Raw genomic sequence first — 25,164 nt, forward strand, 5'->3', positions numbered from 1 at the left:
CTTTCAACTACATAAAAACATGCACCGTTTATTTCCTGAGGCTATGAAAAGAAATTGTCTCCTCAAAATATTTGTCACTCAAATTTCAACATAAATGTTTTAATTAACCCTAAACGAGTTTTGATTAGTTTTTTCTTGATATCTACTCATACTCGTGTGTAGATTTTTGGGCAACCAAAAAATACCCTTTGATAATCCTCCAATAAATGATGAAATTTGAGTTTCGCTGTGACCATTGTGGCTATTTGTGAGCTTATGTATTACCTCACATAATACAAAAATGTTATTCATAGAAGGAGAAAATTTCGTATACTATACAATTCGTACAACGTCACGTTTTGCACTCCCTTTTTTAACTGCTATAGGTTTGAAGAAAAAGATGTGTTTGTTCGTTCATTGAGGCAAAACAATGTTTTAATTTCAAGTTATTTTTTGTATCAACCTACTACCTACTTTCTCCAAGCCATATTTTAATCCACTTCAAGCAGTCAACGAATTTTTCATGTCATCTTATTGACATAAACCTTTTAATGTCTGGAAAGTTCTAAGCATAGCAAAATATTTCGATTTTTGAATTAAAATATTTTTTGTCTATAAAAATTATATCTTAAAAATATCAACAAAGCACCTCGAATTAAGCGGAACCTCGGACTTTTGAGACTCGAAATTTGGAGACTCTACTGTATTGCCTATCTAAAAAATATAAAAGTGCACCTTTTGTGAAAAGTTGAAAAGTTTGGAGTGCGCAACAATTCATCTCAAAAATAAGTCCCGGAATTCTTCACTTTTACATAGAAATATATAATATTTTTACTTTTGGAATGAAAATGTAATTATTACCTCCATTGATGAAGTTTCCGTTCGTAGCCGATTGCAACAAGTCCCTCTTCAGCGCTGATGTCATGTTGTTTTTTCCAAGCACTACAGGTGATTAACTCATCTACTCTTTGACCCCAAGCATTCTGATGATGCAAAACTGGTAAATTACATTCACATTCCCAACCAAGAGCATCAATTTCATTTACTATCCTGTCTCCAAAAGGTTTTAAGTCACTTTCAATTTCTTTAGAAACCTAGAGAAAACATATTTGTTCTTTAAATATGCACAATGCCTTTCAAAATGCTGAAAAGAATGACAAACTAGTCACAAACCTGCAAGAAGTGATCATTTCTAATGTACAGTTTGTAGGAAAAGTTTAACCACAATGCAAATATTTTAATAAAATGAAAACTATTCAAAGGAATGCTTTCAAATTTCTACTATAGGTGGATAGTATGATCATAAATATGTATCTGCAGGGCCAGATTAAGATATCAAAAGGCTCTAGGGCAAATACTTTTTCAGAGTAGTTTTTTCCCTGTAGTAAAGCCTTACAGTTTTAGCCATTAGCTAAAACATTTTTAGCCCTTTGGGAGCCCCTAAAGAGACGAGACCATAAATAAAGTCCTTTTCCGCATGTTAAGTGCTGCCATTTAGGGATACGTTAACAAGTTAACTTCTACTTTGTTACAGTTGATTGCGAAATTAACGAAAAATTATTGACCGAAATTTTGCTATATTTGTTTTTTGAACACAAAAATTGAGGCTTTTTTTTTTTTTTTCAAAGAAGGGAGGAGGAATTTTGTTTAAAGCAATACAATTTGCTAGCTGTACAAGTTATCCAAAAATCACTAAAAAATATGACATAAAATACAGTTATAAAGATCATTTTTCTAACCCGAAATTGGTGTAATAGATGAAATAAAGCTTTTGATCCAAATTGTGTTGTGTTCAGCGGGAGGGGGTGGGGGGATTAACGATATTGAAAAGTGATAAAAATAGAAAATAAAAATGAATGCAAAATTTTCACTTTTTTTTTTTGCCTTTTTACTAATTTTTATATTTAACAATTATAGAAATAAATTGTCCGCGAAGAAAACACCTTATACATTAAATGAAAATAATCATATTTTAGATTGTTCATAAGCTAGAAAAAAAATAATGACTCTGCAATGAAAAATATCAAACGTTGTAAATGATCAACAAAAACCCATAACACAATAAGAATTTATTTCTTGATAATTCAAACATTTCTTACTACACTACTCAAAAATTGACATTAGTAACACCCCCTCTTTTTTTTAGGAAAAGACGGTGGAAATATAAATGAATAAATCGGTTTTACTAAAAAGCATGACTTTTAGTAATGTTATGATTTTATCATGAAAAATAAGAAGTTTGACATTTTTTCCTGAAAGCGAAAATGAATAAATAAATAAATATAAAAGGATATAAATTTGCAAAAGCTTGTATGGACGTATTTCGGGGTTACAAGGAACCCCATGAGAGCATGCGGATTTTAAAACTCTACATCAGTCGATTGTCTCAACTCACATCTTTTCTGCAATGAAATAATAAAAAAAAGTATTCCCCGTGAGTTTGAAACGCGTGTCAGCGAGTTTTTGCAAATTTATTCTTGAAAAAAAAAAAAGACACAAACTTTTACATATACACTTAGTCCTTATTTTCCACTTAACTATTAGTGAGCTGAAAGTGAATGAAAATGTCTCAGTATCAAAATAAATAATAGAAATAATAATGCATTGAAAAGAAGAAAAATACCTGAAATGTAACTAAACAAATAAATTTTGCTAAAAAGTATAACTTTTAGTAATGTGTCATGAAAAATAAAAAGTTTCAAAATTAGCCTTGAAGCAAAAACGAAAACAAATGAATAAATAAATACAAAATGACAAAACATTGCAAAAACTCGTTGGCACGTGTTTCGGAGTTACAAGGAACTCGTTTTTCCTTTTAAAACAGATGTGAGCTTGCAGATTTAAAAACTTCGCCCCAGTCGATTGCCTGTACATAAACAAGCTAACATCTTTTCTGCATTGAAAAAAGGGCTCCCTATGACTCCAAAACAAGTGTCAGCATGATTTTGAAAATTTATACTTGGAAAAAAAAACTTGGTACTTTTAAGTATTTATTTTCCACTAAACTATTAGTGAGCTCAAAGAGAATGAAGGAGTGCCACAGTATCGAAAATAAGTAAGAGAAATAATAACACACTGAAAAGAAAAAATGCCTGAAATAAAATTAAACAAATAAGTTTTGCTAAAAAGCATTACTTTTGGATATGCAAGTATCATAACGAAGCAAAGTTTGAAATTTTTCTGAAAAGAAAAGTAATTAAGCAAAGTAAAAAAAAAGAAAACATAAATCTACTAAAACTCTCGGACACGTGTTTCGGGGTTACGAGGAACCCCTTTATCCTTGCAAAATAGCTTCAAGTTCCCATCTTTCTTGCAATGAAAAAAACGGCTGCTTTGTATCTCTAAAACACGTGTTCGATTTCTTTCCTCTTTTTTTTTTGTATAACATCACATGTTGAGATTGGTTATGATATCGAACAGAAAACACAAAATGATCATGCGCTTTTAACACTTGGAAAGATTCTTAATAAAAGAATGAAAAATGATCTGCTGGAGGGGGGAAAAAAAGGTGGTGGGTTTAGCGGCAATAATTTTACTGGGGATGGGCAAAGTATAAATGTTCCTCATACTTCGGTTCTACAGCGGGATCGCGCAGAATTTCTTGTCAACTATAATAAATTAGAAGTTAACTTGTTGTTCTATTACTAGATGGCAGCACGATTATTTGTCACGGAAATGGACTGCAATTATGGTATCGTCTAAAGAGTGGAGGCCCTAACCATGGCCTATTCAACAACCAGATCCTGCGTATCTGAAGTTTTGAAAAAAATAATTGAAATGAAAATCAGAAAGTACAAAATACATTTTTTATGTCACTAAAGTTTATGCACAAAAACAAAATATTTATTTTTCAAAGCATAAAAATCTTTTTGTAGTCAGTGGTGTTTACATCGTTCCTGAAGAAATGGAATATGTAATTTTCAATTGATAACAGATTATGCTACATGATTTTAAGGCAGAGAGGTACGGCTTTCGTTTAATCAAGAGCCTAATCTTAGGTGGAAGTTCGATTGGGCTCAGACAGCACCATCTATGGACAGTTCAAGGATTTAGAACCAAACCAGAAGCTGAATAACTTCGGGATTGGGCGGGGGGGGGGGCATTCCCTTAGTTCCAATCCGTAGATCTGCTTCTGCTGTTGTCTAATTGCTTTTCTTGATGCCTTAGTTCACGTTCTAAAAAACGGTAAAATTTCCTTGTACTCCTGTTTTCTGAAGAGTTTTAGGCATACTTGGGATTTTTTGTGAGGGGGTGGGGACATTCCTACAGTTCCTCTTTGGACCTGCTTTTGCAATTTTCTCCTCGCTTTTCCTGGTGCTTTTCTTTAAGTTCAAGTTAAAAAAATCGGAAGAATTTTGCTCTATTCTGTTCTGAAGTTTTTTTTGATACACTTGGGATTTGGGAGACATTCCCTTCCCTCCCCCCAGTTTCTTTCCGGTGGATCTGTACCTGCCTGTTCCCCTCCCTACAAATATAAGAGAAAAAAGGTTTCAGTATTCTATGCGAACATGAAATTGAGTTTTCTAAACACTTGTGTGCATGCCATTGAGAGTCAAAAAGTAAGGGGGTTTATGAAGTGGATGGTCAATTAATTATTTCAAACATTGGGAAAGATAATGGAGTTTAGTTCTTTTGGTATAAGAAAAAGTCACTATTGGGTCATTCTTCAAAAAGTGTAACTTTTCTGTCATATGCCTTTCACAGAAAAATTTTTAAGGAGCAATTCATTTAACAATGCTTTTTAATTTCATCAAAAATATATCTATTTAAACCTGTCAACAATTTTTTTAAAAATAATTTTTATTTTAGTATATTTTTGTTTCACAACATGTGAATTCTCACCTCCGTGGCATGTCACACACCTTGTGTAACTGTTTATGTTGCTTAATAACTTATTTAATTAAAAGTATATGTTTATTTATTTATTATTCTTTTCACAAGTGTCTCAAATACTAATTGTTGAAGTACATTTAATTTTTTAATATTGTGTTCTAGCTCGTGTTTTTAGGATAAGTATTCATGTCATACGAAAAACTCTCACCTTTGATACCTAAACAGGAAATGCTATTCCTTATTAACACGTGGCAGTAATGACATCAAATTTTATTTTCCATCATACAAGGAAGTCCCCTTGTTTATTTTCAGTCATAGTTGAAGTTGTGAGATTTTTGCCGAAAAACAAGGAAGATAGATTTTGCTTTAAAATTTTAGTGTGGTTATTCTGACTGCTCACCTCTATGAACTTGAATTTCAGGGATGTAAATTTATGTAAAAAAAGAAGTGAACATGTTTTCATATGCTTAACATGTGCAGATTGTAGTAACAAAAAAAAATTCCATGAAAAATATATCTATTAGTTCGGCTTAAATTAACGGAAAGATCCTCACCTCCGTGACAGACCTTATCACTGTCATTATTTCTGAGGTGAAAATAACTGATGGAGGGGAAATACAACAATGATAGGCATTCTATCAAAATTATAAATTGCCAGTATAGCCTCAAATTTACTCAGGGCCGATCCTAGCAGGTGTGCAGACTGTGCGCCGCACAAGGGCGGCCAAAGCAAGGGGCGGCCGCAGGTCACATCATATATTTCTTATAATCAAGTAAAATTCTTCAAGAATTTCTCACAAGATAACTCATAATAAGTGGAATAAATATGCTGATTTCTAAATTTGCGTTTTAAACTTATATTTCGAAACCTTTCGACGGGAGACGATTGAATCACCCTCCCTCTTGCAACGTTAGCAAAGGTCACCTAAAATTGCGGGTTTAAAATTTCAGTTTCGGAGATTTTTCGGGAAGAACGCCGATCCTTCCTAACTGTCTTAAAAAATGGCTTCAGTTTGATTTCAATTTTGAAAGAATTTTAGGAAAGAACTGCAACATTACTTTCACCATAAGTCTCGAAAAAGTTCCTAAAATTGCGATATTTGACGTCAATTTCGAAAATTTCTCCATGCACCTTGAATATACTTGACTCTTTTGTCCTTGCAACCAAACACAATTAAAGATTAACTAAAAATATTTTTCATGCGCCAATTTCGATAATTTTCTTGGAGCAATCCTCCTCCCCTGAACCCCTGACACCTCCCCCCATGCTTAACTTTCCTCCGTCCCTTCTCTGATGTCACCGAAGAAAGACTATAAAATGCGTGTTTACGACTTGTAAATTTTGGTATCTATTACTTTCTTCAAAGATATAAATTGTACATAAGGAGTTTCTTATTATAAAAAAATTCTTCCTTTTTAACCGACTTCAAAAAGGAGGCAGTTATCAATTCATACCGTATGTATGTTTTTTTTTTTTTTTTTTTTTGTCCACTCATAGCGTCTCACCTAGTGAACCGATTTTGATGATTCTTTTTTTAATGTATAGGGGATGGCTCAACTTAGGTCCCATTACTTTGTTTGACCATATTTGTTCTTTAGAAAAAAAGTTATGGGCAAAAAACAGTAAATTTTATGCAATTTCCCTATTAAATGATTTTGTAGCGAAGTTCGCAATTGTCATCTGTGGATAACGGTGGCTCAGTGGTAGAATTCTCGCCTCCCACACGAGCGACCCGGGTTCAAATCCCGTCTAGGACAAAGTTCTATTCTATTCTATTCTAGAGTCACAACTGACTTCAACTGTATTTATGTCGAGGACTGCATACTAAGTGCCTTGCCTCTATTAATTTTATATACCGATAGATGGCAGCACCATCACCGGATCGAACAGTTAATGAGAATTTAGAACTAGTCCAAGAGCTAATAGCTACCTGGTACTAGCACCCCCAGAGGTATCGTTTCACTTGGAGGACATTGAGACCACGAGCATATTTAACGTCGCCCAGTCCCCTTTAATGACGACGGTGGGTCTTCGACCAGCGAGGATCGAACCCGAGTCCCTCCGGCCTAGGACAAAGTTAATTTTACTAAAATTTCGTTTCTACTGTTTCCCGTATTTTCTCGAATCTTCTATTAATTTCTGTATCTTTCCAAGTCTGGAAAGTTCCAGCAATTTATCAAGTTGTATATAAGGAGATGTAACGTTCATTTGTGGTTCTGAATAAAGATCTCTAGTTGAGACTAACGAGTATTCGCTTCATTTGACTTTCACATTGTCTTCGCTATCTTCATCTACGTGACAATAGGAAACTCATTGTTATAAAAGTTTGGTGCCATATAACAGTAACATTAATAGTAATTGTAATGATAATTTTGAATGAAGGCTTCGCTGAAGCAAGCATCAAATTTCTTCAAGGGATATTTCGATAATGGGGAATCTGGCGCTGTCGTCTCATTTTTGGCGTAAATAATTTTATTTTAGTAATACTGCTGATTTATAGTAACCCTATGTGAATTATCAAAATCTTCCTTTCTTCAGTGCTATTGCTGCATAGTAGGGGTAAACCTAACCTGGAAGCGAGGTGATGCAGTGATTAGGATCTGTTTAGCCTTCACAAGCTACCATTAGGTTTGACTCAACTACTCTGTAGTATTTTTATCGTTATCATCTATGCCGATAACAGATGATCGAGGCTAAGTAAGAAAATACAGGATTGCATCATGAGCAACTTAGATGCTGTGGAATGTAAATTAGTTAGGAAAAACGTAATACTTAAATGGTTATAATTAAATTAACTACGCATGATTTCCAGAGAGGAACAAAGATAAGTTTTTAGTGCCAATCGCTTAAAGTTTAACGCGTGACAATAGTTTTTTTTATAGTATGGAGCATTTTTAAGAAAAAAATGTGAAGTTTCGTGATGGTAACTTCTTATTATTTCTGAAATACGTACATTTACACTAAAAAGAATGAAATAAAAAAATTTTGAAAAAAAATAGAACCGACTTCAAAATTGCTCTAAAAAGTGAAAAATAATTTTATTCTTTAAACACCATCGATAATGCTTTTAAACATAATTTTTGAAGTTGGCGCAAAAACGATAGATAAAATCATTCGCTGCCATAACTCAAATACAACCATAAATTTAACCAGGACCAGTTTCTTCACTATCACATACATTATGCATTGATGACAGCATATTTGAATAGCGATATAAATGTTTCGTTCGTAACTTTGGATGCTTTTCTGAAAAAAAAAATATGAACGAAGCATGGTTACACTGGATTTTACGTTTTGTTTTTGCGCCAACTTCAAAAATTATGTTTAAAAGCATTATCGATGGTGTTTAAAGAATAAAATTATTTTTCACTTTTTAGAGCAATTTTGAAGTCGGTTCTATTTTTTTTCAAAATTTTTTTATTATAAGATCATTCTTCTGTCCCCCCTCCCCCTTTTTAAATTCGAACCTGGCATAGAAATTTAAAGAACGATTTCTATAGACATTAAAGATTAGTCAAAATATGCAAATCATTCTTGAGGGGCGGCACATTAGGTCTTTGCACAGGGGCGGCCGACACCCTAGGATCGGTCCTGAATTTACTAAATACTATTTTTTAACATAACTACTAATTAAGCCGTACTTAAATTAAGAGGACTTAATATTGTGTTCTCACTAATCATTAAAATAGCTGATTGTTTGCACAATTAACAAAATTACTACTTTGATATTCAATTGGCTTTGATTTTTAAATATTAAAAGTTTCTCTTTTTTTTTTGTTTATGAGTAAAATAATTGGAACTTAACTGGGCCATTGTTTATAGTTACTTCCAGCAGGTACCACTTTTATGTAAGAATGAAAAAAAAAAACGAAAGGTTTCGAAATTGAAAAATATGTGTGTTTAAAAGTTACGTTTTCTGGAGAATTACCCTACTAGGTCTAAGGGTAAGGTCTACAATATGAACCTAATCCTGAGTATATTATTCACTCCATGATGTGGGGTGGGATAGAGACGGATGCGGAAAATTTTCCCCCGGGGGTTGGCCCCAGGCCTGAAGGGGGCATACGATTTTTAAAAGGAGGAGTGAAATATATGTAGAGACGTAGGGGAAACAATATATACGGAACCCTTTAAAAATCATTTGTGATGGGCACCAAAATTTCTGTGCAAATCCCTGTGTATGTGCATAATTAATTTTGTTACAAGTGCTTTTTTCGTTACCTCTTCTGGCACATGATGTCTCAAATAACTACGTAAGGGCTGATCAGAAACATATGGATTTTGAAGCTTTGGAGGTGCCTGTAAAAAGTTTCCTTGTTTCGCATGACTATATGCAATCCATTCAGGCTTGGCACAGCTGGCATCAACATATTCAGCATGATTGCAGTATAAGACTTTCTGTAAATAATGAACTGCTTTCAGAGTTTTAGGGCCTATGTGAATGTTTGAATTTCGGAAAGGAAACATTTTCTTCAATGAGACGAATTTAAACTTCATAGAAAACAGTAGACAGCAGCCCAGTAGATCACAGCTAAGATAGCAGATAACACTACAACATTCTGATCAGCGATCACTGATAAAATCATACCTTATAGAAACTAAAATAAAAGGCGAAATACTCATACATATATGGATAATTTTAAATAAATTTTGGCGTTATTTGACAAACTTGATTGGTTTTATAAATTCTTTCATCAGCAAACCAGTACAACACTTTCGTACTGATCGTTTAATGTTTACTTTTTTAAAATATCACGCGGCAGATACAGATAATCATGGAGATATAAGAAGGAGAGAAATCTCCTACGAATGGCAACACCTGAAAACGGCTCAAAAATTTCACTTTCTCACCATGAGCGCTGTCGTCGATTTATAAAGAGATTGGGTTTCCGGCTTTAATGGCAACATTTCCGGTTTCCATATTACAGTGTAAACAAATCTGATTTCAGACCTTTCTTCATGCAAAGATTAATGGTTCTTTTATCGATTGTATTCAGGACTTAGGAACATTTTTTTACCTTCATGATGAAAAGAAATTTAGTTTTTTCACTGCATCTGTTTCTAGTTGCATTCCGATTGCATTTCATTTTATAATATGGTTCATGATTATTGCTTCGTGTCGGATTGCACTATGAGAAATTAAGCTGAAAGTAGCTCAAATTAAAAGGGAAAATTTACCCATATTTATTGAGACCCAGAGTGAGTAATTAAAAAAGCATATAAAACATCTGACCTAAATGCTACTATTTTCTTTTTTTTTAATTGTAAAATCAAAGAAAATAATTTAACTTGCCCTGTTATAAAAATTCTGTCCAACTCCTAAGTGAATCGCCACAAACTTTTGCTTAGGATTTTTTTAAATAAACTGAAATTTCATATGCAAACCTTTAATATGTTCTTTCTATATTTTCTTTTTATCTCAACGAAAGAAAAATCAGTTAACACGTAAATCTGGTACACTATGTATATGCTTATGTTCCATTTATTTATTAAAATATACATATAAAAATAGACACATGTATAATAAACCTGCTGTTTATACCGGTATCCATTGGTCCCTAATTTTATCAAATTCCTCTTTTAACCACACCAAGGGCCAAAATTAGGGCATCATATGGTTATATTCAATGTGAACTTATAGCACATTGTTCCTGTATTCAGCACTTCAATAGAAATCATTATATCTGGTGCTCTTCAAGTAAATTTGTTTTTCATAAAAATTCATTACGACAAGTTCTTATGAGGTGAAGCATGCAAGCAAATGACCAATTTACTGTAGGGGGGAAGGGGGAGAGACAATATGAAAAAATGGCAACTGAGACAGTGTTTTAATGTGTTGAAAAATATAATTACATTAACTATAAGAAACTAACAGCACTTTCAATTAATTAACGTTATTAGTCGTAAGTTCCTGTCAAAGGCAGTGGCGCAGTCACGGGAGGGGTTTTGGGGTTAAAACCCCTCCCAGAACACAAGCACATTCATTTCCTCCATTAAGATCAAGGGAAAAAGCAGAGTATTTGAGCTTTTCCAAGCGGAATAGGTTTCAACAAAATATTTTACTGTTTTTAATAATCGGGAAGCAGTCAGAAATTACTTTTCAATTCTTAATTATAAAAATTGTATTTCATGATAAGCACCCCATGTCCCCCTTGGTATAAGATAGCTAAAATGGTGTCAATAAAGCTCTACAGGGTATCATGGTCCCTCTTACTTCCATCTCTGCACAACTCCTTTTTAGGGACATCTAGTGAGAGGAAGCCTACCGCAACCGATTTTCTGAGGCTCTTAACCAATTCTCATCGAAAGATCGAAACCGTTATTAGCTAGCATTTGACATTCAAAAATACATGAATGTATTTTAGGAGGAGCTTTTAAGTGATCTCGCGAAAAACACGCAAAAAATGAATATAAGATTAAAGTAAAACTAATAATAAATATTCTGTGCTTTTCCCACTTTCTTCGTTTCATAGTACCATCAATACGAATTATTAATTGTTTTTAAGAAGTTACTTAGAATGAATAATTACTAATCTGTGGAAATTCTTTGATATTGAATAATTACGCACAAGGGCACCCATATGCAAAATTTTAAGGGAGGGCTCAAAAATTTTCCCCATGATTTAGCAGAATATTTTCCCCATGGAAACTGATTTTAGTACAGATTAAAGATGTTAAAATTTGACATTTTTTTATAACTTATTCATGATTGGCTCATATTAGTCATTAATGGCTGGAAAAGAAATTTTTATATTTTTGCAAAGAAAAAAAGCACTAAAAGCAAGGAAGTTCTCATTTCTAAGGGGGGGCTTGAGCCCCCCCTACCCTCCTATATGGGCGCCCTTGATTACGCATTGTAAATGAATGATAAAGAAAGCAACAATTTTTGATTTTAAAAACCCCTCCCAGAAAAATTTTCTGGCTGCGCCACTGGTCAAAGGTTGTATAATATTGCTCACTTAAAAGATCGCAAGTATTGTAAGACTCCACGGATTATCCGGCATGCAAGAAAATCTGAAATTCCTTGCATGTTTGACAACCACACTTTATTTTTCCAGCATGCCTGCTACTGTAATACGGTAATTTGAATTTTGACATTTTGAATTTAAATTATGTTTTACATTGACGAGCAGGGTTAATCCTAGCAGATGTGCAGCTCATGCACTGCACGCGGGCCGGCCGAGAGCAAGGGGCGGCCACACATAGCTCTATGAGTTAAGCAAAATTCCTCAAGAATTCTTAACGATATAACTTTTTAGAAGTCGAATAAGTATGCTGATTTTTAAATGTTTTGTCCAAGCAAAGTAATTCACGAATTTCCAATAGCATAGCATTGTTTTAGAAAAATAAAAAGTAAGTGCACAAGTTTGCTTGAATATTCCCCACTCTTTTCTCCTTGCAACCTAGCACAACCGAAGATTAATTAAAATCCTTTATCATGCGTCAACTTACTTCTAAATTTTTTTGAGGGAAAACAGCCTCCTCTCCTCTTGTTCTTCCTCTCATGTCACCGAAGACAGATTAAAATGCCTTTTTACGGCTAGTAATAATTTTTGAATGTATCAAATGTAAAACCTCATTATCGCGACACCCGGATTTCACATCACTTTTTCAAAGTTTCAAACTTATGCCATATAATTTCAATGTTAAGTGACTCTAGATTTTACGACAGTTTTTTTGTGCAACTCTGATTATGACGACTCTTCGAGCTGCGCAGACTGGATCAAATATTTCTTTGCAATTGAAAAATGTTCAGTAAAATAATGAAGACATCTGGAAATGTTTGTCATAGGAACTTCGGACTCTGAGTAGAGATTTGACCAGGCATGACACCTGGAGAATAGAGGGGGCGAGTAGATAAGTTCTGAAAAGTACGCATTTCAGACTTTGACAAGAGAGACAGTAGAAAGGAATTCAAAGCAGGTGGATTGCAATACTGAATGAGGAAAACAGCACGAGAAGAGAAAGACCATAGCTACATTTAGTGATAGGTGGTCACAACAAGTTTCTCCCATGAGAGAATATTTCGTATATTTTTCATTCTAAATATGACGTTGATGAAATATAATTTCACATAAGTGGACTGTTTATCTAAAGTTTGAAAATGAAAGGAAAAATAGAATGTTTCTGACAACTATAGAAATTTAAAGATCTTTGAAATGCTTGAACAACTAAAAATGCATCGAATATAATTACTGCATTTTATCTAATTTCATCTAATAATTACTGCATCTATTGTACAGTACTATTGTAATGCTGCACTTAATTATTGCTACATACTATACGTACCGTATTATTTTATTTTATACCTTCGCATAAGTTGATATTCGACCGTATATGGGGATGACTTCGATACCGAAAGCTTTTTGCTTGACTGGCAAAATATGCATGAAACGGGAAAAAATCCGTTATCATACATTTCTATAAGACTGTAATATTTATTGCTAACCGGTCAGGGCCTAAAACATTTTAAAATGTTCATCCACGGGACATTTTCTGCTGCCAGAAAGCACAAACGCTGTACTAAATTGGCAATTATCGCTTATTCTTTTCTTTCTATGAATGCTCTATTCAAGGCGAATAGTGAGAAAATGGGAACATTTCAATGCCAAACAATCTAATGGCGTCAAACAGAAAAAACTTACAGCGTCAAAATAATATGTCTGAGGTCAGCTCGTATTTTTCAGAGTGTTACGAATCTGATTGGTGCAACTTTTACTCGCTTAAGACTTGCATCAGTCAGATTTGTTTGAAACCTAATTTTTTTTTTCGAAACTTATTTAAAAGTAGTTTCTTGAAATTGCTACTAAGTCTTTTTTTTTTTTTTTTTGAACTACTCGCTACACTACTTTTTTTCAAAAGTAGTGCGCTACACTACAAACTACTAAAAAATGTAGCTACTACAGTAGCGTCGCTACTTGTAGCGCACTACTTCCAACCACTAGACTTGACTATACCAAAAGAGTACCTTGTTAGAATTAACTTTTCTTACTTCTCATAAATTCATCCTTTTTCTGGTATTTTCCTTTAAACTCGACACAAAAACTTGAAGGAAGATGGATAAGCATGTTAAAAAATAGTCAAAAATTGCAAGATGCTCTAGACGGGTGACACATTTGATCTTTGCACACGGGTGGCCGACACCCTAGGATCGGCCCTGTTCACGAGTTAAGTGAATAACAATAAAATTATAATTTGCCTTCTGACATCTTGAATTCAAATCATGTTTTTTGCAATCATGAGTTGCAATAGTACCCTACTCGTAGGGTTTCTTGTTTCTACAGATAGCTCTTGTCCCTGCAGCGGGCCCCATAGCACTGAAGGGCCCGCGGCCCAATCCAGTGGGTGGTAAGAATCTTTGGTAATTTTTTGCAGGAGGTCCAAAATTTGAATATCCGGGTTCGCCCTGTGTGATTCGACTTTCTTCATAGCGGACATTCTCGCCTTTTCTCTACCTTTTTAAGACGCAAGTGGCATCCAGCACAGATCAAAACTCTGCCGTCCCTCTTTTTGAACGGCGGCATCAATATCCTATGGTTCAGGGGCCTCGAGCAGGTCCCTCCTCCTGGGCAATGGTGTGTGTGTGTATTTTTAAGACGGGGATATGCTTGTAGTCACCAAGTCCTCCGAGCGAAATGATAGCTCTGGGGGGTCTGGATCTGAAAATCAAAGCTGTCTTCAGGGTCCCACCCAACTGGTTAAGCCACAAATAGTGTTCGGTATGGGGGACCCTGGAATGAAAATTAGAGCTCACAGAGACCGGGATCCACATTCCTCCTAATGGTGATGCTGCATCTCCCTCAAATGTTACCGAGCATCATCCCCCATCCCAAAACGAGAGCCCCCGCCCCCAAAAAAAGAGATCAGAAACCCACTGTAAATACTTCAATGGCAGCACCCCCCGCCCCTTGTGTCCACCTCTCCCTTTTTCACCGACTTCACACAAGAAAAATATTTCTTTCGCATAAGTTTGGTATTACACAGAACCCCGTCCACCAAACATAATTAGAAGATTGAAATTTAGAAAAATGCCTCCTTTAGGCCAGTCTTACAGAATACTTCAAGGGGGGGGGGGGAGACTATCATAGAGAATAACAGCAAAATTCATACACAAATGCATAATTAAATTGTTTCTAATTTCTGGGAAAGAGGGACAATCAAAATGCCCCCTGATTGCGTAAATGAAAGACATGACCCCCTTCCATATGTTACCCTGGGATAGCCCTTGGTCAAAGGTGTCAATTTTGAGAACTAGGAGGTGTAGAAAAAATATTTCAAAACATAACTCCCTTTATTAGGTTAACCTTAGTCACTTAAAGGAGAATGCATCTCCTCCCCTCCCCCCCCCCCCGGATTCGCAACTGACGTGAAATGAAATTGAATCAAAACTAGAGGATTGAAAACTAGAAATATGAATTTTATTTTAGTAGCCAGATTATTATTTTTCAAACAATTTTAAAACTGCAGAAAGCTATACTTAAAAACAGGAGGAGGGGGGGGGGGGGGAGCTCGATCCTTATTATTCAATAAGTATAAATTATGCATTTACTTTGTTAGATTTTATCATGGTTTTTATGTGTGATATTAATATCACAGCCTTTATTTCATCAAAATAAAACGAAAAGAAAAAAAAAGATTGAACGGAAAATAAATAGAGTCAAAACATAAATTAATAGATTAAAATCTCGGCGACGTCATTCATAAATGAAAGGGGGGTAAAACATATCAGCGAGTTATGCTTAGTTTTGCGAGGAATCAACTGTCCACTTTAATCGCTGCTCATTGCTTATTTTTCTCGGTTTTCCTCTTAAAATTCATAACAGCCCCAGAAGACGATTATGTTTTAATTCCTGCAAATAAATAAGCAGTAGTTTTTTTTTCTAGTGTCTCAACAAAAAAAGAAATCACGCGAAAGGTTCTTTTAAAGGTGCTCTGACGAAGCCGTACGATATGCAAATGCGTAGCAGACGACACAGGTCCGTTGATGCATTAAAGAAACATTTCTCTCTAAATATATAAGCTTTTAACGGCTTTCTCAGGCATGATATATTAATCTTCAGTATGCATAGTTTTCATATGCCAAAGCTTAATTTTTATTTTCACCGTTTTCAATTTTTCCTGGCGGAAATTAAATTTTCAAATTTACACTAAAATCACCTACGTTCTCTTAGAAATAGTCTAAAATGTGGCAGCAGCGCCCTCTAGAAAAGTGAAATTTTGTTGCCACAATTCGGAAGCGGAGATTTATCTCCTTAGCGTATAGTCTCCATGGTGATTGCGAAAAACATAATTTGAATTCAAGATGTCAAAGTTCAAATTATTTTTTTATTTATTTATTTATTTATTTATTTTTTTTTAGCGTGATTCACCATTTGAAATCGGCATCTGCAACAGCGTAATATCAAAAATATCTGCTAAAATACTGTGAGTACACATTTTTTTTTATCTTGTTATGAGCGAATTTGAATAAATATTAGTTTTTCATTTCGATGAAAAAAAAAGGACTTAATAACATCGGCTGGACACTGGGCGTCTTTCCAAAATGCGGGCATCTGAGTAACGCGCGGTCGCCAAACAGCATTTGGGCTACGCCTGTAGTGCTTTTCCCGGCAGCTGGAAAACCCGTTCAAGGGGTTGCTCTGTAACTCTGCCAAGTGAGAATATTCGCGACTCTTAATATTGCATTCGTTTCCCGTGAACGAAAACGTGAAGAAATCAAGAAATGTTGACTCTGTCGACGAAGTTGGAAGTAAATTCGTGGTATATTTTGTTTCTTTATTCAACAGAACTTACATATACTATTTTTATTTATATAATTATGTATATTTATATAAAATTTTTTACGTATACACCAAAGATAAGGTTTCAGCTTCTTTTAAAGGGCAGTTTTCTTATCTTAATCTCATGCAAAATCGTATTAATTGTTTGAGAATCATGCCAAAAAATGCCTATCTCTAAATGGAGATTGAAATCGCTACCTGCATAAAAGTTACCTATTTGTAATGAAGTAATTATTCAGGGGTTTACTTGTAAGAGTAAATCTCTTGGTGTTCAAATATAGTATATTTGAACATGTATATTTAATATATACAGTGGCGGATCATCGATAAAAATTTGACAGGGCGGGGGGTCACAAAGTAAATTTTGAAAGATTTATATATTAACATATTAAAAGTAAATATTAAATATTTGTAATGAAACAACTAATAATATTAATTAATTGTTATAATAGTGATAATTAAACATACATAAGAGACAAAAAAAAAAAAAGATCCGAAAAAATTTAACCGAACAAAATCGCCAGTAAAAGGCTTACCTACCTCAAGCTTATCACTGTAAAAGCCTCACCTCACCTAGCCTTAGGCAAGTAGTGTCAGTACAAGAGGTAAATATAAATATGTCATTCCCGGGAATCGAACCCGAGTCCAACAAAAGATGTTCTAGGGATTTATTTCTGATGCACTAACCACATGACCAAGAATATCTACTCATTCATTTGTAAAAATGAATCTGATCTTTTAGATGGATACTCGATGTACGGAGGACAGTGTGGTGATGACTGGGACTGGTATCCTATCTGATGGAGTTTTTTTTGGGTTTTCTGGAACATTTAACTGTTTATATGTTTATACTTATCTTTCGGAATGTTGGGTTTTCTGGCATATTTAACTGTTTATATGTTTATGCTTATCTTTCGTTATGTTGGGTTTTCTGGAACATTTAACTGTTTATATGTTTATACTTATGTCGTTGATCTTTCAGAATGTTGTTTTTTCGTCGTCTTCGTTTATACTTATGTTTTTATAGTATAAAGTCCTGTGGACCAGTGTATACAATGCTTTGTGAATGCGAAATAAAGGGAGATATCCCGATGACCGGTGGAATGTAGATTGCCTAGATATTTATCTAGCTTTCTTTTCTGTCAGTTTTCAGGTCTCCTAACTATCTACAAGCTCTTTACAATCAACAATTCGTTATTTTGAAAGAAGATAAGAAATAAGACAAGGTATGTATACATTTGCTTTGCGGTAAGCCGCTGCGTTTATTTTGGAACATTGAAGTTAAAAAAATTAAATTTCCAGGAAAACACTTCTTGATCCTTTAATGATTTCTGTAATTTGAAATTGTTTCTTACAAGGTGTTCAGCATTTAGTTCATGCCGGAGCTGTGTCCATTTGCGATCAAAAAGATATAATGCAGGTGCTGTTTTTACTTGGGTTCTGCGATAAAATTCGAATACTTGTCTGTCTTTACTTTGCATAGTGCATCTGAGGGAGCTGTAGATCATTTCTGGATTCAGATGCCCCTTGACTTACATGTAACAATGTCATCTGAAAAGAAAAAAGTATTCACTCAGGTGAATTGTCCATTTCTGGTGTACTGTTCACTTCTGTTGAATCGTCTATCTCAGGGGCCGGACTATCATCAAACATGTTAGGGTCATCCAGGTGTGGTAGATTATTTCTAGTTGTAGTTTTGGCGTTCAACACTCTGCTTCGAGTTTGTCTAGGGGTACCCTGGTCAATAGGCTGTTTCGGAGCATTGTTTTCGGGTCATTATTCTACTTTGACAACTGTTTCAATTATTTCCTGCACACGAATCCAAGTTACATTATATTGAAAGTCAGTTTAATTTATACGTCTCCAAAACCAGCCGATGCGGCAAAATGTTTAAGAAAATACATTAATGCTGACACTGGAGGTACACATTCCTAGGTAAATGTTAAAATTCTATATTTTCATAATTCTTCCTCCAATTTATTGCTGCAAATACTTTTAAGAGCAATGCAACTTAAACTACAATTAATCTTTAAAAGCATACCATCATTAGTCTTTTCAATTTTTATAATGAAAAAAAAAAGAAAACTAAGTGGTTTATTGACCTGTGCACCCCCCCCCCTTTTTTTTGCGCCCTTAAACCTGTGCACCTTTTGTTTCCCCGACCTCAAAACTTGTGTGCTCCCACTTTGTTTTACGCCTTCGAACCAGTACACCCTTGAGAGTCAAGGTTGACACCCTCAAGGAACCCAGTCGGGCCCCTGCAAATACCAGAACACCAATTGAAACAGTGAGAAGCAAAAGTAACAAGAGGCAAAATTAAAAATTTGGATACCCAGGCAGTGAGATTGATTCCCCGTCCTGGATGCAACTTCCTTCCCGGTGCTGTAAATTGTCCTTCACAGTGCATCAAAAACAGAATGTATCTCTCTTGAAGGGCATGAGTTCATAAACCGCCTTGTGAGACCTAGTACATGCAAGTAAAAGTGTTTTAAATAGCCGCACGTCTGTTGACAATGATCCTAATTCCGGTCAACATTGGACTGCAAACAATTATTTCCAATTATTGTACTTTCTTTTATATGGTGATGCGAACTTTCTTTTTCAAAACGTCTAAAATACGCTGTTAATCAAGAGCGGCATCAGGCTAGGCAATGCAGGCAACTGCTTAGGGTCCTGCTATGTGTCATTCAAAAAAAAAACCTATTTTGTGAAATGTAAATACATAGTCGTATAATATGCTAGGTTTATCTTCTTAAGATAAAATTAACAATAAAAAATTATTAAATTAAAACAAAAAACCTGACTGCATAAAAACCGAAAAAACTAAAAAGAAAAATGTATAAGCCCAGTAGTTTCGAATGTTATTAAGTATTACTGAATAACTACACCGTTGAAATAGTTTTATAACCGTACACAAATGAGACAAATCATAAATTTGAAAGCAGAATAGAAGGATCAACAGTCGGGGCTTATTCGAATTTTACGGGCTTCCTTGAATCAGAAAGGAATGGGCCCAGACTCTTGATCCTTCTACTCTGCTTTTGTATTTATGATTTGTCTTATCTATGTACGGTTATTAAACTATTTAAATGGTGTAGTTATTCAGTAGTACTTAATAATATTCTAAACTACTGGCCTTATACATTTTTCTTTCTAGTTTTTTCGGTTTTTACACAGTCGGGTTTTTTGTTTTTATTTATTTTTATTTATTTATTTATTTATTTTTTGACCCTTTTTAGTTAATTTTCATTGACTTAGTTATTATGATACGGTACATTTCGCAATCTTGTCATTTCATTGAGAGAGTTTGTTTGTATCGTGAGGTCTATTAAATAAATTGCGGTGGTTAAACTACTGATAATTAGTCCCTCTAGGGACTTAACTACGCTTAAAGCTGCATGTGCTTGTCTTTCGGCAAAAATACGCTAACTTAAGTCAACCACAGCACAGCTATATAAACTGCCTGTATAACTCATGATGACCCAAAATCGGAAATGTCGTCAATCAAATCTTTCTCGCAAAACTAAAAAAGCCTGTTGAGTAAGTATTTGTCCTGAAACTCAGTCCCCTGAATCACGACAAAAACAAATGCAACATCTTAGAGATGAAAATCGAATTAGTAGACTTTCTTTCTTTTGGTGCTTATTGCATGGGTTTATTTTGATGAGGAATACAATCTGAGTGTCTTGCCTTCATTACACATAATATACTTTTTATTACAGTACAGAATACAAATAAAGAACACATGAAAGAATTTTCATCAGAAAGAGGGGAAAGTACATCCAGAGTGAGGGTGTCTTAGCCCACCGCCTGAAGTGGGAGAAGCAATGGCTTAGATCACTCGGCCACTGAGATCCCAATTAGTAGACTTGGTAAACAAAAAAATTCAGGCAGCGAAAACTACCTGCATTTGTCGCACGCAGGTAGCCTGCGACAGTATGTAGGTAGTTCCGGAAATGACAAAATATGGCAACTGGTTGCTGATATGGTGAATTTTGATTACTGTCATGTGCTTAGTGACACTCCCAATGTTAAGACAAATCGTTTGATGTAGGAATTACCAAAATTGACCAAGGCATCTAGCCCCTAGAACGTCACATAGGAACAGACATACATATATAGACTGATAAACACATTACCCTCCTTTGCGTCACGCACGAGCAGTCGGATAATTAAGAGCTAAATTTAAGACAAATGGGGAAAAAAAATTATTTGAATTCTGAAATTTTGAATTCAAATAAAGTTTTTCCAACTCACGAGCTACGACAGGACCCTAGTGATTGGAGTTATTGTGTCTAGAAAAGGCTCCTGTCCCCCCAAGCCTGAGACGGTTACGTGTGTTTAGTTGTGTATGTGTATGCTTGTGTGTGTGTAGACCTGCGTGAATGCACGTTGGCATGTATGTGTGTAAAGGCGCATGTGTGTATGAGCGTGCGTATGTGTAGGATATGGATGCCACCGACCACGAGAAGCGGCTACCCGGGGGGGGGGGGGGGGCAGTGCTCAGGACCGGATTAGCTGCGCCTGCAGAGGACGGTGGGGTTGAAAAAGGAACCGGACATCAAGGATGGTCAAATGAAATCAATTAGCAATCGTGATTGCTCAAAAAAATTTTCCAAAAGCAAAACAGTATGTGGTGAGTAAGCTGAATTGATGTTTATTTACGATTCTATATACATTGATAATTTCTTTCTCCAAAGTTGAGTTTGGCATTTTGCCGAGATAGTGGCAAACACTGGAAAAAACCAGGTAAAAAATGACAACTAGGAAAATTGGCAGGATTTCAAAAAGGATACTAAAACTAATATGATTTTGTACATACTACAATTGCGACTAAGATCAGAAATTAATTAGAAATTTCCTTAATAATAAATCATTCTTTCTGATAATTTAAATTTTAAAAATGATTATTGAAATAAAACTAAATATATTGGGAATTATGTTTCAAAGCAATTATAGAAAAATGAAATATACTACAAACTTTATAAAAAACACTTTGAAGCAGGGTTGGCTTTTTGCCGGCAGAAACTGGTTTTTGCCCTGCCAGTGGCAGAAACTGGTTATAACCGGTAAAAACCGGCAGAAACTGGTAGAAACTGGCAAAAACTACAAAACGTTTGTAATAGCTTTAGCAATTACTTAATAACAGGCAATTAGGTAAGTAAAATAAAAAATATAACTCCATTTCGTCATTGCAAAAACTTAATATAATAGTTATTTAATAATTAGTTTAAAAATATGTTAAATAACAAGACTGACATTTCGAAAGCAAAGTAAAATTTATCATAGTTGAAATTGCTATGTGTTAGAAGTTTTAGCCTTGTAATGCTGTAAGTAACAAATTTTTCAGTTTGTTGTTTATAATTATTTTGTTTGCATTTAATATAAAGTGTAATATATCAAATATTTAAATAAATACAGATTTGTTTTATTTCATTAAACTCTAAAATTCAGGAACTTGTCATTTTACACTTAATATAACTGAATAAAGCTATTCTCAAAGAGCTTAATCAAGCAGTTACTGATAATCATTTACTCGCCTATATGCTCCATCCAAAGTATTTGGGAGTAGATTTATCATGTAATCAAGAAGAAAGTGCCCGAACTTTACTCACAAATATTAACCCAGATTATATACCTTATACCATAGCTTTACAAAACAAATCGGCCCCTTTTCCCGAAACCTATTTTTCCAATCAAGTTGTAACAACTACTCCAGCTACCAAATAGTGGTCCAGTTTGTTAAAATGTGCTATAGATGAAAGTTTTGTGAATCTTGCTTGTTCTTTGAGGATAATGCCAGCTAGTTCTGCTGGGATTGAAAGAATCTTCTCAAATTTCTCCTTTGTGCACAACAAATTGAGAAATTGTTTAGGTTTAGAAACAGCGTCAAAACTTTTATTTTGTTACAGGCTGCTGCAGTGTGAAAACAATGTAAAATTTGATTTTGAATGGTGATAGTGAGTGTTGTAAATAAATTGTATTTGGGTTAATATTTGATTATTTTTCTTATACATTTTCTATTGTATTGCAAGAATTGCATTTATGTCATTTTTTGAGTTTCTGCCAGTTTCTGCCATAAATGTGGCAGAAAGGGGTTTTTGCCATGCCGGTTTTAACCGGTTTCTACCAGTGGTTTTTACCGCTTTGGCAGAAACCTGTCAACCCTGCTTTGAAGTGAAAATTAAATTACTTCCTTGTAAATAAAACTAGTCATTTTTACCACTACGGCAAAGAAGTATTTTTACTGAGAGGGGTTTTCTCCATCTTGGAAAAACTCTGTCAATCCAACTCGATATTGATAACTGAGAGTCATGGTAACATACACGAAATGTTAAGTAAAGAATCCTGCATTTACCTTACATAAAAGCTTCAGAAATTAAAATAGTATATCATTGATACACATAAATAATGCAAGTTTAAAAACTAATCATGTCCCCTTCCGAAATTTGTTTTCAACTTTACCGCTACGCCCGACTAAGATAAATTACTTTTTTCAAGATTTATGAAATGATTACATTTTTTTAATCTCTCATATCTTTAATTTTAAATAACTGTATGTATTATAATAAGTTGAAGTTTTGATTGTCTTTGTGTATTTGTAACATTGTAAGGGTTTATTTTTCGTTTTCTTTTTAAATGAGTGAGTAAAATAAGGTTAGTGTCAGGGTTGGAAAAAAAACTGGGTTTTTAGCTTAAACTAGGTTTTTTTGGTTCAAAATGGGTTTATTTGGTTGAAACACTATTTGTTAGAAGAACAGCTTTATTTTCTGAGATTCCCAAAGACTTTGTTTTTTAATTGTCAATTAATGTTAAATATTCGTAGTTGTACCTAATTTCATGATTATTAATTAAATAATAAGAGCAAAAACTTGTAATTTAATTTCTCCATAAGTAGAGCTTTCTATAGCAAAAATATTTTTTGAAAATCTTTTAACTTTTGAAAAACTATACTTAAATAGGCTTTGGCATAAATAATTAATCAGAGCAATAATTTATTATGATATTTAAAACATAATTATATATAATCAAGAATAAATCTTGAAAATTAATTTCCTGATAATAGTTTTTTTGTGAAAAAAAATAAAATTTAAATCATTCATTCTCAAGTACAGAGAGCAATTTGAAGTATGGATAAATGGAGCACAAGTCAAATGAACATCACATAGCTTTAAAATTCCAAAGATCATCATATAAGTAATATCACAAATCAAGCAAGTTTGGTATTGAATTACGTTTTGTTTGACATATACTTTTTGGGGTATTGAATTGTAAGAAGTACTTGGCCCATGTAATTCAAAGGAACTTAGTTGGTCAGCCTTGTACACTTAAGTACTCAGTAGAATAAGCTGCATTGATTTTGAAAAAGAGAAAGAAAAAACTACGTAACAAACCTAAATTGCATTAAATATAGTGATGAATTTGGAAATTTATTGATCTTACTAATCTCTAAAGCTTTTGCAGATTAGTTTGCATTAATTCAGTTTTACATTTTCCAACAATTTGTAAAATTTTTGAAAACATTTTGGCCAAAAAACCCTGGTTAGGAAAGTGGAGATTTTAAACACTGAAATTTAAGACTGCAATAATAAAGAAAAAATATAGCACATTTATTTTGTGAAATGCATACAAATATTAATACATATTCATAATATAACTCACCTTGTGGGATTTGTAGTCTTGCTTCTGTGTTATGTTTTGAAATTTTTTCAAGAATGGTTTTTTTTTTTTTTTTCACAATTTATCGATGATCATAAACAAATTTCTGGACCTCCTGACACGAACACAAACTCTTCATCAATTTCTTTTAGTTTCGAAATAGTTTTCTCATTGAAACATTGCGCATCCATAGTCACGTTTTATTAGCAACTACACGCACTTTCGGAAAGAAAAACTATGAAGTGCGTATTCTGCTCTCGCACTGCGCATGCTTCAGTACGTCAATAACTTTTTTCGCCAAACGCGTTTCTCCTTTACAATGTAGCCAGTTGGCGACCGCGCGTTACTCAGATGCCCGCATTTTGGAAAGACGCAGACACTGGAGCATGCTGAAAAATTACTGCTTTTTCCTTAACCTAATTCTAAGTAATTGATTTAAATAGCCTTATTACTACATAGCATCTAAATAAAATGGACAGCATGCAAATAAATATTCTTGAAATATTTATCGCAGAACGGATTGAAAAATCCAGAAAGAACGTTAAAAATTTCAACAATAAAAAATAAAAGCTTGGAACTTTATGGTTATTAATTTAGTATTGTGTGAAAGAATAACGTATCGTGACGACATTTCACTTATCAGAGTTAAATTATTTTATGACGAATGAATTAAATGTATGAAAAGATTTAAAACAGAACTGCTACAGTAAAACCTGTAAAGTTGACCACCCTTGTAAGTTGACCACCTCTCTATATGTTGACCACTTTTGTCGGGAACGGAATTTTTCTTATCTCATATAGCGAAGGAAAACTTCTGTAACTTGACCACCTCTCTATCTTGACCACCTGCCTATCTTGACCACCTGCCTATCTTGACCACTAATGTACGCCAAATTTGGTTTGGAGTATTGT

The 25,164-nt window shown here is 34.1% G+C and overlaps 1 protein-coding gene across 2 annotated transcripts in view; it reads right to left on the minus strand.

Annotated features, from left to right (window-relative positions):
• The window catches only part of LOC129231571 (acyl-CoA dehydrogenase family member 11-like), a 110,600-nt gene extending 101,047 nt beyond the window's left edge, over nucleotides 1-9,553 (minus strand). For both annotated transcript variants that reach the window (XM_054865929.1, XM_054865928.1), the window contains exons 1-2: nucleotides 9,035-9,553; nucleotides 841-1,073 (exon numbers count right to left, since the gene is read on the minus strand). In XM_054865929.1, coding sequence (XP_054721904.1) covers nucleotides 841-1,073; nucleotides 9,035-9,310 — 509 coding nt within the window. In that variant the 5' untranslated portion in view covers nucleotides 9,311-9,553. The remainder of the gene's footprint in view (nucleotides 1-840; nucleotides 1,074-9,034) is intronic.
• Between the last annotated feature and the right edge of the window lie 15,611 nt (nucleotides 9,554-25,164).

Source organism: Uloborus diversus, chromosome 10 (genome assembly GCF_026930045.1).
Source record: "Uloborus diversus isolate 005 chromosome 10, Udiv.v.3.1, whole genome shotgun sequence".
Taxonomy (NCBI): Eukaryota; Metazoa; Arthropoda; class Arachnida; order Araneae; family Uloboridae; genus Uloborus; species Uloborus diversus.